The 19,280-nt window shown below is 37.3% G+C and overlaps 1 protein-coding gene across 5 annotated transcripts in view; it reads right to left on the reverse strand.

Moving 5' to 3' along the window:
• Nucleotides 1-19,280, reverse strand: part of stxbp5a (syntaxin binding protein 5a (tomosyn)) — a 105,306-nt gene that overhangs the window by 43,099 nt on the left and 42,927 nt on the right. For all 5 annotated transcript variants that reach the window (XM_058756309.1, XM_058756308.1, XM_058756312.1 and 2 more), the window contains exons 3-4: nucleotides 18,304-18,385; nucleotides 9,153-9,253 (exon numbers count right to left, since the gene is read on the reverse strand). In XM_058756309.1, coding sequence (XP_058612292.1) covers nucleotides 9,153-9,253; nucleotides 18,304-18,385 — 183 coding nt within the window. The remainder of the gene's footprint in view (nucleotides 1-9,152; nucleotides 9,254-18,303; nucleotides 18,386-19,280) is intronic.

The raw sequence follows: 19,280 nt of genomic DNA on the forward strand, positions 1-19,280 counted from the left end.
TCTGGAGAAAAAAACAGTACTTTTTACTACTTACAATTTTATTTAATCTTAAAAAAATACATTACATTTTTATTTTATCTTACGCACAATAAATATGGTAAACAGAAGTTCAAATGTGCGAACTTGACGTGAGAACCAATGATCATTGTTTTCACGCATCAAGCACACACATTTCTAATTCAGTTGTGACTTTCATCAGGTAAATGTCTGGCTTCAAAAGTTCACTATCAAATCTGAGGAAGCATATTGAGGTAGGAAAGTTGCGTTCACGCAACAAAAAAAGTTTATTCATTATTCTTCTTCTTTATTCATTATTTTTTATTAAATAATACAAATCTATCAATATTTGCTGAGAAGAAAACTCTAAATGCCCCAAATAAACAATTAAAAGTTTAATTATCCTTAGACAGTGATGTTGAATAGACAACACAAAAAAGTGGCCTTTCAAAATGTTAATGTTGTATGTTTTAATTCTATGACTCTCCTCATTAATGCAACACATTCTTGTATTCTGTCTGGAATATGTTTTAGCCTCTGCATCACATCTTGCTATTCAAAGGAATAGTTCACCCAAAAATGAAAATTCTCTCTTCATTTATTCGCCCTCATGTTGTCCCAGATGTTTATGACTTTCTTTCTTCAGATGAACACAAGAAAAGATTTTTAGTCTGTATAATGCAAGGGGACAGGACCACTTCAGACACCACACAACGTGAACACGAAGGTCAAGTTTAAAATATTGTTGTTTGTATTTTTTGTATTTATCCTTTCACTTAAGAAGACACTGATTCATTAACAGGGGAGTTACTGTCTGTCATATTCATTTTTGGACATCCCATACACTTGCATTAAACAAAGAGAGATGATTTTTCCTTAGTTTGTGTTCATCTGATAAATGAAAGTCATATACAGGTGCTGGTCATATAATTAGAATATCATCAAAAAGTTGATTTATTTCACTAATTCCATTCAAAAAGTGAAACTTGTATATTATATTCATTCATTACACACAGACTGATATATTTCAAATGTTTATTTCTTTTAATTTTGATGATTAGAGCTTACAGCTCATGAAAGTCAAAAATCAGTATCTCAAAATATTAGAATATTTACATTTGAGTTTGAATAAATGACCATCCCTACAGTATAAATTCTGGGTATCTCTTGTTCTTTGAAACCACAATAATGGGGAAGACTGCTGACTTGGCAATGATCCAGAAGACGAACATTGACACCCTCCACAAAGAGGGTAAGTCACAGAAGGTCATTACTGAAAGGTGTGGCTGTTTACAGAGTGCTGTATCAAAGCATATTAAATGCAAAGTTGACTGGAAGGAAGAATTTGGGTAGGAAAAGGTGCACAAGCAACAGGGATGACCGCAAGCTTGAGAATACAGTCAAGCAAAGCCAATTCAAACACTTGGGAGAGCTTCACAAGGAGAGAACTGAAGCTGGAGTCAGTGCATCAAGAGTCACCACGCTCAGACATCTTCAGGAAAAGGGCTATCAAGCCACTTCTGAACCAGAGACAACGTCAGAAGCATCTTACCTGGGCTGTGGAGAAAAAGAACTGGACTGTGGCTCAGTGGTCCAAAGTCCTCTTTTCAGATGAAAGTAAATTTTACATTTAATTTGGAAATCAAGGTCCCAGAGTCTGAAGGAAGAGTGGAGAGGCACAGAATCCATGTTGCTTGAAGTCCAGTGTGAAGTTTCCACAGTCAGTGATTTGGGCTGCCATGTCATCTGCTGGTGTTGGTCCACTGTGTTTTCTGAAGTCCACAGTCAACGCAGCCATCTACCAGGAAATTTTAGAGCACTTCATGCTTCCTTCTGTTGACAAGCTTTATGGAGATGCTGATTTCATTTTCCAGCAGGACTTGGCACCTGCCCACACTGCCAAAGGTACCAAAAGCTGGTTCAATGACCATAGTGTTACTGTGCTTGATTGGCCAGCAAACTCGCCTGACCTGAACCCCATAGAGAATCTATGGGGTATTGTCAAGAGGAAGATGAGAGACATCAGACCCAACAATGCAGAAGAGCTGAAGGCCACTATCAGAGCAACCTGGGCTCTCATAACACCTGAGCAGTGCCACAGACTGATCGACTCCATGCCACGCCGCATTGCTGCAGTAATTCAGGCAAAAGGAGCCCCAACTGAGTATTGAGTGCTGTACATGCTCATACTTTTCATTTTCATACTTTTCAATTGGCCAAGATTTCTAAAAATCCTTTCTTTGTATTGGTCTTAAGTAATATTCTAATATTTTGAGATACTGATTTTTGACTTTCATGAGCTGTAAGCTCTAATCATCAAAATTAAAAGAAATAAACATTTGAAATATATCAGTCTGTGTGTAATGAATGAATATAATATACAAGTTTCACTTTTGAATGGAATTAGTGAAATAAATCAACTTTTGATGATATTCTAATTATATGACCAGCACCTGTACATATTAGATGGCATGAGGGTGGAAAGGATAGAGTTTCTTTTAATCCCTTTCCTGTATTTGTGTGTGTGTGTGTGTGTGTGTTCCACTGTGCTGCATTTGAAATGTTGTTGTTGCACTAGATGTATGTTTTGGACATCTGGGCGTTTCAGAGATCACGCTCTGTATGTGTGCATTGCCTATAGTCATTCGGATTGATTATCATTAGTATAATCACACAAATACCATGGTGAAGCTAAATGGCTAGTATAGCAAAACCATGTTAATGTGTGGTTACTTTACTCTTACTTTAGTTATTTATTTGCAGTAAACCCATGCTAAATTTTCATAAAGGTACATAAGCTATGTAATTAAAACATTATGTAATTGAGTGCAGAAATGAACATGAATAATTTTACCTGACGCTGATATTACAATAGCCAGTCTTAACAGTTTATGTGATCTGGCTCTTGATTTTATTATTATTATTTTTTATTTATTTCTTTATATATATCAAATGTGCGCGCGGTAAGAGCATCTACGGTAATTAACGTTGGCCAAAACACACAAGGAAACGCGTTGTGGAAAAAAAATCAGCGGCAATCACAGACATCACATTCAGATGGGATTAGTTTTCTCAGAGGATCGCTGAGTTTGCTGAAAAACAGTAGGTAATTTGCTCTGGAATTATTACAGAGGTTGTGTGAGAAAAACACAGACGTGGCAGATTCGGACAGGATTAAAATCACCAAGTACGTCTGTGAAACACAAATTTATCTAACGACCCCCTGGAAAACTAGTCCCGTCCGAATAGGGCTTATGTCAATGATTGAATCATATGTTTACTTCTCCAAAGCAAAGTAGGAGACACATCTGAGAACTAGGAGACACATCTCCCTCAAGTCCCCATAACTGAGAAAGATCAACCTCTGAGAAATAGCATTTTTCTGTGGAAACTACGGGTAAGATAATCTACACCAAAAGCTAGCACAAGTAAAATGTAGCACATTCAAAAGTCGGGATATTGACAGTCACATGCTCCATCAATGAACCACACAGTTTTCTTCCAACCAAATATGTTTGCATGTAATTTACGTCATTTCTGAGTATAAAAATGCTTAGTTTAGCTTGAGCTGCAGTTCTGCTTGCTCAACTCAAATGTACTTTTCTGTACGTCCCAGAGGGATGAAAGTGCAGAAACTCAGCTACTAGAGTCAAAGACTGGGCTTCCGTTTAATCACCACTAAAACTACTAAAACTGAAATATTACTCAGTTTATGGTCTATCTAAAGTATTAGTTTTCCCAAACTCACATGCATCTTGATGAACAAGTGCTTTTTTAGAAAAGATGGAGCATATGGTATGATTTTATGAACAAAAGGCTTGTTTGTTTTGGTGCTGTGCAAACGGCTTGCCTCTCACCCCTTTCACACTCCTTTTTCCCTGCAACACAAGTGCACACACACACCTGCCCCCAACACTTCACACCAGCACCTTGCAGCATCATGAATATATTCATGAGTGGAAGAGTGTTGAGAGAAATACCATGCATCAAACTCAACACATTTCTTTCCTGTCTATCAGACAGATGCGCATTGGAGAAGACACTGAAAGACGACACAAGTTGGACTGCTGACTGCTCTCTATTTTTCTCTCCCCTTGAGAAAGGGCAAAAAGAAAAAACAATGTAAGAGAAAACATAAAAGGCTTTCAAAGAAAACACACATGCAATGTTATTTAAAATGTAAGAATGAAAAACACAAACTGCTTTCAGAAGGCACTCATAAACACATAGTTTAAATATAACTATGTGCTACAGCTCTACACTTGTTTCACAATTTACCTCAAACTATTAATTTAAATTAATCATTTATATTTTTATATTATACAATTCTCCATATCTTGATATTTATGCATACATTATGTCATCACCTCAGGTAAGTGAACATTTTGTCAAAAGTACTATCCATTTCTTGAACTGCAAAAGGTTTTAAGTGGGAAAAAAGTTACTTATTTGGGTCCTTTCTGGCACCTTTTCCATAATTAGCTAATGATCCTTCTTTAATTAATTCATAATTAGCACAGGAAAAATGTAATCACATCTATCACTTCACTGTGAGTGTGCGTGTGAGTGTGTCACATCAAAACACATATTTCTATATTTTTCTATCATGGCTTAGGCACTCCATTCACTTGTATTGTTTTTATACTGAGCTAATGATATTTTGTATCCTTATTTTTCATTAAGAAATTGCTGCTCCTTGTATGTAGTTGTATGTTGTATGCATGACTCGTATGTAGTTTTTACTATAATGTACCTTTGGTCTCACCAATGTCGGTGAAACCTGAGCCATACAGGTTTTCTCTCACCTTTTTTCTTTTTGTTTAGAAGCAGAACACACAAATATCAACAGCCCTCCACGTGTGAGAGCAAGGTGTGCATTTGTTCAGATGGCTTTTCTGTGACCGTGTGATAATGAGCTAAATGAGTGTATTAGCATGACAGACGGATGCCCTGCACTCCTGACATTTGGCTTGCTCTTTACTGAGCCTTCGTCCTGCAGGGACACACACACACATACAAGCAAAGAGCAAATCCATTCAGGAACAGCCTTAAAAACCTGCCAACCTCCCTGATCATTCGTTATGTTACAGCACAAGGATGGCATCTGTAAAACATTGTGTCTGTAGCTCATAGCGGCTTCAAAAAACATAAACGTTGCCTTTCATTGGCATCATATGGGAAAATTCATTTTAGAGCACTGATTGATTGAGACACCGGGCTCACTGAACAAATACAAGAAGATTCATAATCAACGACAATGTGTTGCTTCAGGCAAGCCAACCGTATAAAACACACAATTGACCAGCTGCACATGTACAACATGGAGGAAAAGAATCTGCTTTGAATGAGCTCTAATTCATTTCCTCCTGTAAACGTTTGTAAGAACAAATGTGCAGTGTTTAAATCAGTTGAATTTTTGTTTTTCTTATGCGTCAGAATGGCTTGAGTGCAGCAAAAGCATATGAAGTATACACAGTCTAATATCTTTTTCTTCCAAAATGCTTTAATGTGCAATCTAGAGAACATTTTCAGGGAACACTTTTAACGTCTATGCCAGGAAAGAGCATTTTTTAACAGGCTGTTCTTCTCTCATCCCTCTCTGGTTGTTGTAACATCTTCCGACAGCTTCCTGTCAGAACATCAGCTTCTGTGATGCCCACGGTGTCCTGACAGTAGGTCGGACTATGTTCCTCCCAAAAATATACTTTCCAAAAGAAGCATCCTTCAACATCACAGCCCACAAGCCTTTTGTGGGCCGATTCTTGTTCCTGAAGGGCAGATTGTTTATGAATATATATATTAATTTTCATGTTATTGTGAACAATCTGTTTAATTACTATACAAATGACTATACATTTTTTTGGTAATTTTTAAAATCTTATAAACAATTCATTCCATTACAAAGAATAAATAATTGCATACTTGCATTTGATAAAGGGGTCATATGATGCGATTTCAAGTTTTCCTGTCTTTGGAGTGTTACAAGCTGTTTGTGCATATATAAGATCTGTAAAGTTGCAAAGACTAAAGTCTCAAACCCAAAGAGATATTCTTTATAAAAGTTAAAACTCATCCACACCTCCTAAAATGGCTCATTTAAACACGCCCCCACATATCTAAGTCACTGTGTTGGAAGATTTACACATCACCAAATGTTTACGCAAAGAAAGAAGGTGTAACTTTTATTCTCACTGTAGTATTGTTGCCGCCGCCATGTCGTGGAAACACTGTGTGTTTCCCAAATATGGTAAAAGGGGCGTAACATTTCCGTCACATGCTTAGGTGTGAGGTATTCGGCCAATCACAACGCACTTGATAGCTGGCCAATCAGAGCACACCGCACTTTTCAGAACGATGAGCTTTGTAAAAATCTACGTGTTTCAGAAAGGCGGGGCAGAGAGGAGCAACAATAATGTACAGTATGTGGAGATAATGTGCTTTTTGAACTAGGCTAGGGTTGGCCACCCCTCTCACAACTGCTGTTTCTGTCACTTTTTCTCTTGACAAGAAGTGCATTTATTCAGTCGCAGAACGTCTATGACCAAACAGGAGACGTTTCAGACAAATATTAAAAAATATATTGTCTTTATGTTGTTTGTACATTAATTTGAAGATTGAATGTGGAATTATTGCAATATAAAAGTATATTTAAAAACTTTAATGTTAGGTGGGATTAATTGCGAGTAATTTCAGAAAAATGTGCGATTAATTACTTAATTTTTTTTATCGATTGACAGCACTAATATATACATACATATATATATATATATATATATATATATATATATATATATATATATATATATATATATATATATATATATGATAAAATTACTATTTTGCTATTAATAAGTGCACTTACTAATAATATTACATGTTCATTTCTTGTTTATTTAATGTTTATACACATTTGACAGTAAAGCACTAAGATTGAGTTGGGAAGCTTACAAAATCTATTTTATTAACAACAGTAACATGTGCAAAATCTAATTTTTATGTAGAAAGGTATATATTGTACTCTTATTAAATGTACCATTTCTCTCCTATAGTCTTATATGACAAAATCTGATTTCTTGATGATTTGATATTTTATAATAGTGATTTTATAATTGTTATTTTATCATTTCAAAATATAAAGGAAAAAGTATAAATTAATGAATAATAAGTCAATAAGTGCTCCTCTGCTGGCATCTACAGGTTATAATGGTGATTTGATGTATTTTTTATTTTTACATAAGTGTTTGTTCGCCGCAGTATATTTTGGTCATCCCACTGAAAATAACATTCAAGTTGGATCATTTAGGAGCTTTAAAGTGCTGTAAACAGTTGTGTGAAATGCTTGTACATCATTGAAAATTGCTTGAATTTCTCTCTCAAAAGGCTGTACAAACCCTGAAATGAATAATGTAATAACATTCGACTATTTCTGCCACAACACCATGGTTATAGACAGCGTTACTATGGTTCTCTACGTCAGCACTGTTTATAACAGAGATTTCTGTGCAGAATTTGAATGCTTCTCAGTAGATCTCGCAGCAATCTTTATTCATTCTGCGGTGAATTCAAACACTTCTCACTGGATCTCGCAGCGCTGTGCAGTAACAGTGACACAAAATCAACTTTGGTTACTGAGTAATGCTGTTCTGAGTTCGGACCAGTTTGTTTGCGTCACGGTCCGAGCTGATAAACGCTCCGCACTGCGCAACTCAAATGAGTAGAGAGATTTTGTTACGCTTTCGTTTCGTTTGCCGTTTTATGTTTCTCATATGCAACAGAAACGGCAACGCAAGTTAAACAGCGTGGTGGTCACGCCAGTGCGACCGTGCACAAAATTTACTCGCACCGGCAGAAAACAATTGTTGCATTTTGCGGCCATTTGGTTGCAGTCTGGAGCCCTGTAAAATAATTCTAAATTATGTAAATTATATAAAATTATATAAAATAAAGTTATATAAAATGACAAAATAATATAAAATAATTCTACATATATAAAATAATATCACTCATATTATTACTCATAATATACATTGCATTAAGCAAGTAAAATGTGTTCTCAATGCCAATTCATGTTAACTTTACAGCTCAACACAGAGACATTTTGTTGCACTCAGGGGCACAGCCGCCCTATTGCAGCCTCAGGGGTGAGGCAGGCCGCAAAGGGAAACACTTTCTAAATGTCAGGCACACAGACACATCAGTCCTATACCTATGACCCCTGCCTGTACTTTCTGAGGCAGATACACACATGCAGAGACCCGCACACACACAAACACACAGTTATGTGGTAAAAACTTGTTCGACCCTGAAAGCCGCTGTTGGCGAGTTGTCACTCTCATCAACAGAAGCAGTGCAGATTATAAGTGAAGGGCTGCCTCATCTCTTATCAGAGTCAACAGCTGTCCAAACCGAATCAGAAGGTTACAACCTTCCTGCACTGATCTATAGCTATGAGTGTGATTAAATGTCTCACACATTCTTCAATTCTTGCCATAGAGCCACAACGCTGATTGAAGTGTCCTTAATATGAACACATGTCACCGTTGAGGATACGGTTTCAAATAAGAAACTTTTTAAGGAGACATATAACGGAAAACTGGATGAAATAAAACAGCATGATATGCAATGTAAATCTACTCTATCTCTCTATCTTTGGACCATAAAAGTCAACATTAAACACGTTCCACAGAAGACATTACGGTGAGTAAATGAAAGAATTTTAATTTTTGGGTGAACTATTCCTAAACTAAATTATGACTAACAGTGCATGAAACCTTGATTTGATGTAAAAACTGAATAAATAAACTGCTTCTAAAAGAGTAAAATATGGCTTCTTTCTGCATTAGTTAAAAGTGTCTCCCTTCCCACTACTGTTTGCAAACATGACTACACATGTCGACTTGCTTCCCTGTGCGACCAACAGAGAATGACTGTTGTGTTCTGGGCTGCACCTGGGTACCAACAGTGAGAGAGCAAGTGGAAGTCAACTGGAATAATAAGGGAGTGAAAGAGAGAAACAGAGGTATCAGATGTGAGTGTGGGCCCACAGAAACACCAACCCCAGCTCTTCCACACACACACGTGGTCATGTATCGCTAACACTGATCAGCAGTCTACATGCACACACACGCTCAGAGCATTAAGTGACCGTGGCTGACCTCTCCTTGTTGAACTTGAGTGAGTGCAGCACAGCTGGTCTCTTCTGTCGCAGGTTCCACAGGTGAATACTATCATCAGCCAAAGCACTAACCAGCGCCCCCTACGAGACAAAATATAAAAAGATACATCATTTATACAACTTTTGGAATAAAGCTTTATGAAACACCTTGTATCTTACATTATCAAGCAACTTATATTTTTGTAACATTTTAGCATACATACATACAGTCATGGCCAAAAATATCGGCACCCTTTGTAAATATGATCAAAGAAGGCTGTGAAAATTAATCTGTATTGTTAATCCTTTTGATCTTTTTTTTTTTTATCACAAAAATCTAACCTTTCATTGGATAATAAGAATTTAAAATGGGGAGAAATATCGTTATTAAATAAATGTTTTTCTCAAATACACTTTGGACACAATTATTGGCACCCCTAGAAATTCTTATGAGTAAAATATCTCTGAAGTATATTCCCATTCATATTCACAATTTTGAGCACTCCAGGGTGATTATGAACATGAAATTATCCAGCCATGGTTTCCTGTTTCACAGAAATATAAATAGGAGGGAAAATGAAGCCCAAATTCCCTTAATCATTCATCACAATGACAAAAACCAAAGAATATATTTCTGATGTGCAGCAAAATATAATTGAGATTCATAAATTAGTGAAGTGGCTTTAAGAAAAGAGCTAGAGCAGTGAAAATTCCCATTTCCACCATCAGGGCAATAATTAAGAATTTCCAATCAACAAATTGTTACGACACTACCTGGAAGAGGACGTGTGTCTATATCGTCCTAATGCACGGTGAGAAGGAGAGTTTGAGTGGCTAAAGACTCGCCAAGGACCACAGCTGGAGAATTGCAGAAAATAGTTGAGTCTCGGGGTCAGAAAACCTTAAAAAAAAATGTGTCAAACAGCACCTACATCACCACATGTTGTTTGGGAGGGTTTCAAGAAAAATTATCCTAGCTCCAAACTCCAGCATATTCAGTTATCAGACGCGACTGGAACTTCAAATGGGACTGGCTTCTATGGTCAGATGAAACTAAAAAATGAGCTTTTAGCAGCAAACACTCAAGATGGGTTTGGTGAACACAGGGATAAAAAGTACCCCATGTGTACAATGAAATATACTGCTGTATTTCTGATGCTGTGGGCCTATATTTATGCTGGAGGTCCTGGACATCTTGTTTAGACACATGGCATCATGGATTCTATCAAATACCAACAGATAAAAAAATCAAGTGACTGACTCTGTTAGAAATCTTATAATGGTCCATGTTTGGATCTTCCAACTTTTACAATAATCCAAACACAAACCTCAAAAGCAAAAATGGGTCACTGAGCACAAAACCAAGCTTCTGCTGGCCATTCCAGTCCTCTGACCTAAACCCTATAGAAAATGAGTGGGGTGAACTGAAAAGAAGAAGCACCAACATGGAGCTGGGAATCTAAAGGGTCTGGAGTGATTCTGGATGAAGGAATGGTCTCTGATCTCTCGTCAGGCATTATAGGAGAAAATTTAGAGCTGTTAAACTGGCAAATGGAGGTTTCAAAAAGTATTGAATAAAAGGGTGCCGTTAATTGTGGCCAATGTGTATTAGACAAAAACATTTATTTCATAATGATACCCCCCCCCCCTTTTGATAAAAGATCAAAAGGATTAACAATGCATATTAATTTTCAAGGCAAGGCAAGGCAAGGCAAGTTTATTTATATAGCACATTTCAGACACAGTGGTAATTCAAAGTGCTTTACATAAAAATAAATAAAATAGTCATTAAAAAAAATTATCACAACAATAAAAACAAGGAATTTAAAAAAAATAATAAAATCACAACAATAAAAACAAGGAAATTATATAAACATTGATTTAAAACAGTCAAGAATAGAAAATGATTATACATAAAATACAGTGCAATTAGCTCGGACGTAGCACAGTGCTCATTCAATAAATGCACAGCTAAACAGATTTGAGTCTGGATTTAAATGTGGCTTATGTTTTAGCACATCTGACCTCTTCTGGAAGCTGGTTCCAACTGCGGGTGGCATAATAACTAAAAGCGGACTCCCCTTATTTTGTGTGAACCCTTGGTATTTCTAACTGACTTGATCCTAATGATCTGAGTGGCCTGTTAGGTTTATATTCAGTGAGCATATCTGCAATGTATTTAGGTCCTAGGCCGTTGAGTGATTTATAAACGAGTAAAAAGCTCAACATGGTCTTATCAAGATTGCGCTTTTTCAGAAGGGGCTTAACAACTGCAGTTTTCAGGGAGTTTGGAAAAGTCCCAGAAAGAAGTGAGGCGTTCACCACTTCTAAGAGATCTGCTTCTAAACAGTTAAGCACACTTTTGAAAAAAGATGTGGGAAGTGTGTCAAGATAGCGATTTAATGGGTTGTACTATTTCTTCCAAAATGTTGCTATCAATTGCTTCAAAAACAGACATAGTCTCTTCTCTTATGTGACCTCTGCATGACTTGAGGATGTGCCAGTCTCCTTTCTGATATTATTGATCTTCTCAGAAAAGGAGGAAGTAAACTCAATGCATTTGCTGTCGGAGAGCATTTCACTGGGAATCTGACTTGGGGGGTTTGTCAGTCTCTCAACAGTAGCAAAAAGAGTGTGAGTGTTGTTTAAGTTACTGTTTATAAGGTTTGAGAAGAAAGTCTGTCTAGCTGTGGCTAGTTCCACATTGAAAGCATGAAGGCTGTCTTTATCGATGCTATAGTGAATTTCGAGTTCCGTCTTCCGCCAAATCCGCTCAGCTTTTCTGCATTGTCATTTCATACTCTGAACTGCTGTTGAATTTCTCCAAGGTGATTTTTGTCTGCCAGTCTTCTTGCTGACATTTACCGGAGCAATATCATCAATAACATTCCTAACTTTTGTGTTAAATGAATCCAGGAGAAGATCAACAGAGTCTGCAGAAATGCTTGGTGTTAGAGATATAGTGTTCATAAATAGCGCACTAGTGTTCTCATTAATGCATCTCTTTCTGACAGACACAGATCTAGATTCAGTGGTAACAGAGATCAATATATCAAAGAAAATGCAGACGTGATCAGGGGGTGAATCAGAAGTGAATGCGTGGAGCACCTTTCAGCACAATACCTAGGTATTCAAAAGACAAATACTGACCAAATGACACTTGCTTGCATTGATAAACATCTTTAAACAGAGCAGCTACACCTCCACCTCTCCTAACAGTCCTGCAGACACTTGTAAAATTAAAGTTAGGAGGGGCTGTTTCATTGAGGACTGTTGCACTGCAGCTGTCTTCTAGCCATGTTTCATTTAGAAACATAAAATTTCACAGCCTTCTTTGATCATATTTACCAAGGGTGCCGATATTTTTGGCCACGACTGTACATACATACACATATATATACACATATATATATATATATATATATATATATATATATATATATATATATATAAGGGGTGTCAACGTTAACACGTTAACGCATGCGATTAATCGAAAATTTTTAAATCGCATTAATATTTTTTTAATGCAAATTAATCGTTTGATAAGGTTTGACCCCAACTTCTTCCCGTCATCGCAGTGCGGAAGGTTATCTATCATTGTGTGATGAGGGTACAGTGAACCAGTGTTGCCAGGGTAACGGCACAAGTGGGCTATTTTGAAAATACAGTCGTGGGAAAAAATTACAGAGCCGTGGGTTGCGGTTTTTTGGGCTACTTTTATAATGTACCACGGCCGCCCAAACTGTATATAGACAAATAAAAATTAAAAAAGATCCTATTACTAATGTGTATTATACTTGGAATGTATACCTGGCAACTTAAGAACGGAGAGGCGGTTGTAACATCACAAACAACTTGAGTTTCAGCCAGAGCATACATGTCAAGGCTTTTACACAGCAGAAATAAACATGACAACAGCCACTATAGCCACACACTGGCACGATAATAAGCCAAACACAGTAATGTGGAGGCACATTACCATCCTCACATTCATGCAACTGGATTTTAACGAAAACACAATAAACTTTGTCCCTCTGAAACTTTATTTACTTGATGTTGCTGTTTGACAGTTTTACTTAAAAACAACATATTCTGTGTGTGCGTGTTTAACATCATTCTACAGTGGGGGAAAAATTATTTGATCCCCTGCTGATTTTGTATGTTTGCCCACTGACAAAGAAATGATCAGTCTATAATTTTTATGGTAGGTTTATTTGAACAGTGAGAGACAGAATAACAACAACAAAATCCAGAAAAACACATTTCAAAAAAGTTATAAATTGATTTGCATTTTAATGAGTGAAATAAATATTTGACCCCTTCGCAAAACATGACTTAGTACTTGGTGGCAAAACCCTTTTTGGCAATCACAGAAGTCAGACGTTTCTCGTAGTTGGCCACCAGGTTTGCGCACATCTCAGGAGGGATTTTGTCCCACTCCTCTTTGCAGATCCTCTTTGGCAACTCAAACCTTCAGCTCCCTCGACAGAATTTCTATGGGATTAAGGTCTGGAGACTGGCTAGTCCACTCCAGGACCTTAATGTTCTTCTTCTTGAGCCACTCCTTTGCTGCCTTGGCCGTGTGTTTTGGGTCACTGTCATGCTGGAATACCCATCCACGACCCATTTTCAATGCTCTGGCTGGCTTCAATGCCCTGGCCCTGACGGTACATGGCCCCGTCCATCGTCCCTTTGATGCGGTGCAGTTGTCCTGTCTCCTTAGCAGAAAAACACCCCCAGAGCATAATGTTTCCACCTCCATGTTTGACGGTGGGGATGGTGTTCTTGGGGTTTTAGGCAGCTTTCCTCCTCCTCCAAACATGGCAAGTTGAGTTGATGCCAAAGAGCTGGTTTTTGGTTTTCATCTGACAACAACACTTTCACCCAGTTCTCCTCTGAATCATTCAGATGTTCATTGGCAAACTTCAGACGGGCCTGTACATGTGCTTTCTTGAGCAGGGGGACCTTGCGGGCGCTGCAGGATTTCAGTCCTTCACGGCGTTGTGTGTTACCAATTGTTTTCTTGGTGGTCCCAGCTGCCTTGAGATCATTGGCTACGTTTACATGCAACCAAATAATCCGTTTGAAATCAGATTGACGGCTCAATCGGAATGAAATTTCGATCGGATTGAAGGGGGTGGTTTATTCCTTTTCTAGCGATTCTTTGATAGTAAATGTAAACACTCAATCGGATTGAAAACTGAAACTGAAAGGACTGCGCATGTGCAATGATGCAGAAATGGCGTAATGACCAGTGATGGGAATAACGGCGTTATAAATAAACGGCGTTACTAACGGCGTTATTTTTTTCAGTAACGAGTAATCAAACGAATTTACTGACAATAAAATGTTGCGTTACTATATTATATTATTAGAATTAAATTTTTCAGTTCATCTGAATGGATGCGCAGTGTAGCTGTATTTGACGTACCATAAACTCTAGTGTGAAGGCGGACAACTCGCCGTCGCTTTCTCTCACATACACGCACGCAAAGAAAGATACAGAGCAAGAGAGTCTTTCATAACATGCAGAATTGACGTGCTACATGTAAACAATATTCTTTGTTGTATTTTCCTGTCAAAATAACGGAGTTCCTTTGGAATTCTTCAGCTTTTAAGAACTGCCGGTTTCTCTGGTAGTGGGCGGAACTAATGCGCAAACGACAATCTCACTGGCTGGCGCTCACCTATTATCGTCCCTGTTTTGATTTCAGCAAATCAATTTGAGCGAACGCAGACAACGTGATTAATATTCATGAACCCAGAAGCTCATTAATCCTTAGTGCGTTTTATATTGATGACAAATATGCATTCATACTTGATTATTCTAATTACTAATTACTAAAGTTCTATTATCATATAATATTAAATTATCATAATATTATATTATAATGCTTGACTGACTGATACTAAGTGTCAGTAGATAAATAGTGTAGATTAATGTACAATGTTTTATAATAATAATTTATTCTTTTTAGTGTCCATTTCATTCATTTAACACATTTAATATTGGGGGCATCCAAAGTTATTTGACATTTTAACATTTTTTAAAAAGTAACGCAATAGTTACTTTCCCTGATAATTAGTTACTTTTATAATGATGTAACTCAGTTACTAACTCAGTTACTGTTTGTGAGAAGTAACTAGTAACTATAACTAATTAATTTTTTTAAGTAACGTGCCCAACACTGGTAATGACATATGAAGCACGGAAGGATCGGTTCTTACTTTTGAATAAGGTGTTGTATAAATGCATGTGCTGTCATTATAAAACTCTCCTTTCACTCGGCAGTGAACTCGTCCCATCAGTTCTTGTTTTGGATTCATCCACAGCCAACCCGTTTTGTGCGCAGGGAGGGACATTTTTACTGCGTGATAAATATGAGCAGCACGGCACAACAGTTTATATGTATATTTATCCAGAAATAGATAAATATTAATTCTGTTGTTAAAAACAAATAAAGAAACAGTGTAGGAGAGTGGTAATTATGTGCAAACAGTTTGCAGTTTTGCCATGTAAAAAAAAAAATCAATTCCGATTTGAAGCTTGTGACATATAAACGCACACATCAACCCGATCACTTTATTTAGCGTTCATGTAAACACTACATTCAGATTCATCAATCGGAATGAATTCAGTCCAAATGAACTGAAAATTGTGCATGTAAACGTAGCCATTGACAAGATCCTCCCGTGTAGTTCTGGGCTGATTCCTCACCGTTCTCGTGATCATTGAAACTCCGCGAGGTGAGATCCTGCATGGAGCCCCAGACAGAGGGAGACTGACAGTTATTTTGTGTTTCTTACATTTGCGAATAATGGCACCAACTGTTGTCACCTTCTCACCAAGCTGCTTGGCGATTGTCTTGTAGCCCATTCCAGCCTTGAGTAGGTCTACAATCTTGTCCCTGACATCCTTGGACAGCTCTTTGGTCTGGGCCATGGTGGAGAGTTTGGAATCTGATTGATTGATTGCTTCTGTGGACAGGTTGTCTTTTATACAGGTAACAAGCTGAGATTAGGATCACTGGGGAGTGAAAAGACACCTGAGAGCCAGAAATCTTGCTGACTGATAGGGGATCAAATACTTATTTCACTCATGAAAATGCAAATCAGTTTATAACTTTTTTTAAATGTGTTTTTCTGGATTGTTTTGTTGCTATTCTGTCTCTCACTGTTCAAATAAACCTACCATTAAAATTATAGACTGATCATCTCTTTGTCAGTGGGCAAACGTACAAAATCAGCAGGGGATGAAATAATTTTTCCCCACTGTATCTCATATTACATATTACTTGTTAGACTTTTGTACAGTTGATTATCATTCAGATTACCTGCTTGGAAAAAAAGCCCCTGACATATACCATACACCGGTAGATATAACCTATTCATTCTGTAACATTTCTGGAGGGCTGGAAGATTCGAGATACAGTGGTGGGTGGTGAATGTATGTGTGTGAGAGAGAGAGAGACAGAACTGAGTGGAAAAATAAATCGAAAGAGAGACAGTGTGGGTGGGACAGACAGAGGGGATGGAGGAGGGATGCTACCACAAAATATCTCCTTTCCATCTAGGCACTGGCATACTCAGACCAAATACAGACAGACGCTGCCTTTCCTCTGGTTATAGACACTGAATATAAAACAGACAAGAGTCTGTGCCTTGTCCCAGGTGTGTGTGTGTGTGTCTGTCTGTACAGGCTCTGCTTGGTCTGTTGAGCCCCAAACAAACACATACACACTGAGACTGAAAGTGCATACACACAAGCATGAACTCACTAATGAATGTGTGACAGAACTCAAAATAACATTTTAGCTAAAAATAAAAGCTTATGAAGCCCAGCCATCTCTCACCTAAAAGAGGACTATCATACAACAAAAACAGTATTTTTAATCACTGAATTTGTAAAACATTCTTACACTAAGTCTAAATACATTTGTACATATTATTTACAAAATCATTCCATATTAAAAAAGCATGTTATATTTCAACTTTTTTAAATATAAGAAAATTTACAGTTACATTCATTTTATCAGAAAGACAAATAAGATCAATAAGATCAATAAGAAAATTAATTAGAAAGTAAGAGAGTAAATAATTTAATTCACTATTTTTATATCAAGTAGCTAAAATAAATAAAACAAATTAATGGTAATTGTATATGTTTTATATGCCTGCTTTAACTTTTAACATGATTACATTTTGGAATTTCCCAAACAGATTTTTAAGGTCTAATGTCAAGCAATCATCTTGAATGTAGTTATATTATTATTTCACATGATGCTACTAATAGATTATGGTACTACTAACTCAGAGGTCATGGTTTGATTCCCAGGGAATGCAAATACAGAAAAAAAGCACATTTTGAATGCACTTTGAAGTCACTTTGGATAAAAGCATCTGCCATCCAAGTGGTCTTAAAATAGAAGTACAAAAAAATACCATGTTCATGTCAGAAATAACTTGCTGGTGACTGCTGAGAAGTCTGTTCAAAATGACCAACTAATTTCAAGATGTTTATTTTATTCCGAGTTTTCGTTGTTTCATCAGAATATTTTATTTTTCACTTTTTTAGTAATAAACCTCACTAAATATATTTAAAACCATACACATACAATTTCTAATAAATTAAAATCAATTTATTCCTTATTTTCTAACATCTAATATTTTTTTTTTATGTTGCACAATAGAAATATGTTGATTAAAATGAAATATAAACACAGAAAAGTGCTAAATGTTCTATCTTCAACCAACCAAAGATCAACAAGTCAAGATGCACTTTTTAATTTAAGAAGAAAAGTCTCTATAAATAGACAAATATTCCCGTGAACGCAGAGTGAACTAATCGTTTTGACTTTAAGAAGCACAATCTACAAGGCGGCTTAGTGTAAGAGATCCCTGTGGTCTTCAATGTGGGCAACACTCTGGGGAGGAAATGGTAATATCAGCTTCCTCTGTTGGATCCCTCCAGGCCCACTCTGGAGCACAAGAGGGTTTGTGGCAGCAAAGGCTCTGGGTTAAGGGATCATCTAAGCCTCTTGAGGCTTCATCCTGGATTATTTAAACTGCCTCTTGGAGCTCCATGGGAATAGGCTCTTAGCATAAGGTTGAGCACGACCCAGAAAGAGGGGTAAAAAACATGAAACACTCACTTCATTTATGAGAAACTGTAGCTGGATGACGGCTGCTCCGCTCTCGTGCTGACAGTAACACTCCACACCGGGTCGGCCGAATCTGAAAGGGTTCTGAGTCAAGGAGAGAATCGGGAAAACAAGCTAACAAGATCAGGACACTTTTGGGTCAAAGTCTGAACATGCCACTTATTGTTTCAGCATTTTATCATAATTTTTTATATTAAAAGCACTGTTCCAGTAAATGCATGTCAGTCATTGTTCACCCTCTGTGGACATACAAGTTAATTATCTCTGCCAATCTCTCTGGCATGGCTGCAAGCAATGAAGTCTGTCAGTCACTGTCAAATCTGCTCTATGAAAGCCGGTAATAAAACACAACAGCTCACTTTATAAACATTATTGTTGTTTTGACAACATTTTCCAATGTCACAGACAGGCTCTCCCTGTCTGAAGAGTCTGAAACGACTGTCAAAATGTCAAAAGTCCTGATTTACTAGAACCCAAATAAAGTGTACTAACACTAATTCTGTCAGGACCACTATCGTCAAAGATGAATGACAATTAGCATACAGTTTGGAATGGCAGTATGGTTCTGTTCTGGGCAAGAACTCCCTGTGCATCCATGCAGCCTAGCATGGATAAGAGCAGGGTGAGCAGCAATAACCCCCAGGGTAAACAGAACAGAACCAACAAAGTATTGAAGATTTGTTAAAGTTCAGTAATTTGATGTACACATTTTTGAATTTGTCTGATTCAAAAGAGAATCAGAAGGTTGGATCCTGACTGACAAAGGAGCAGTTGAGGATGGAGGAGGGTAATTAGCTATTGAGCAATGCGAAAACTGCTGATAATACTGAGGGAGATTATATACGGATGCTTAGATAGGTGTCGTCTTCCTGTAGGTAGATGGGGATCAGCTGAGAGTCAGCTGATGCGAGCTTGACTAACGTGACCTGCCAGAACTAATGCTACGCTCGATTAACATATTCTCACTT

This window comes from Onychostoma macrolepis, chromosome 20, assembly GCF_012432095.1.
Source record: "Onychostoma macrolepis isolate SWU-2019 chromosome 20, ASM1243209v1, whole genome shotgun sequence".
Taxonomy (NCBI): domain Eukaryota; kingdom Metazoa; phylum Chordata; class Actinopteri; order Cypriniformes; family Cyprinidae; genus Onychostoma; species Onychostoma macrolepis.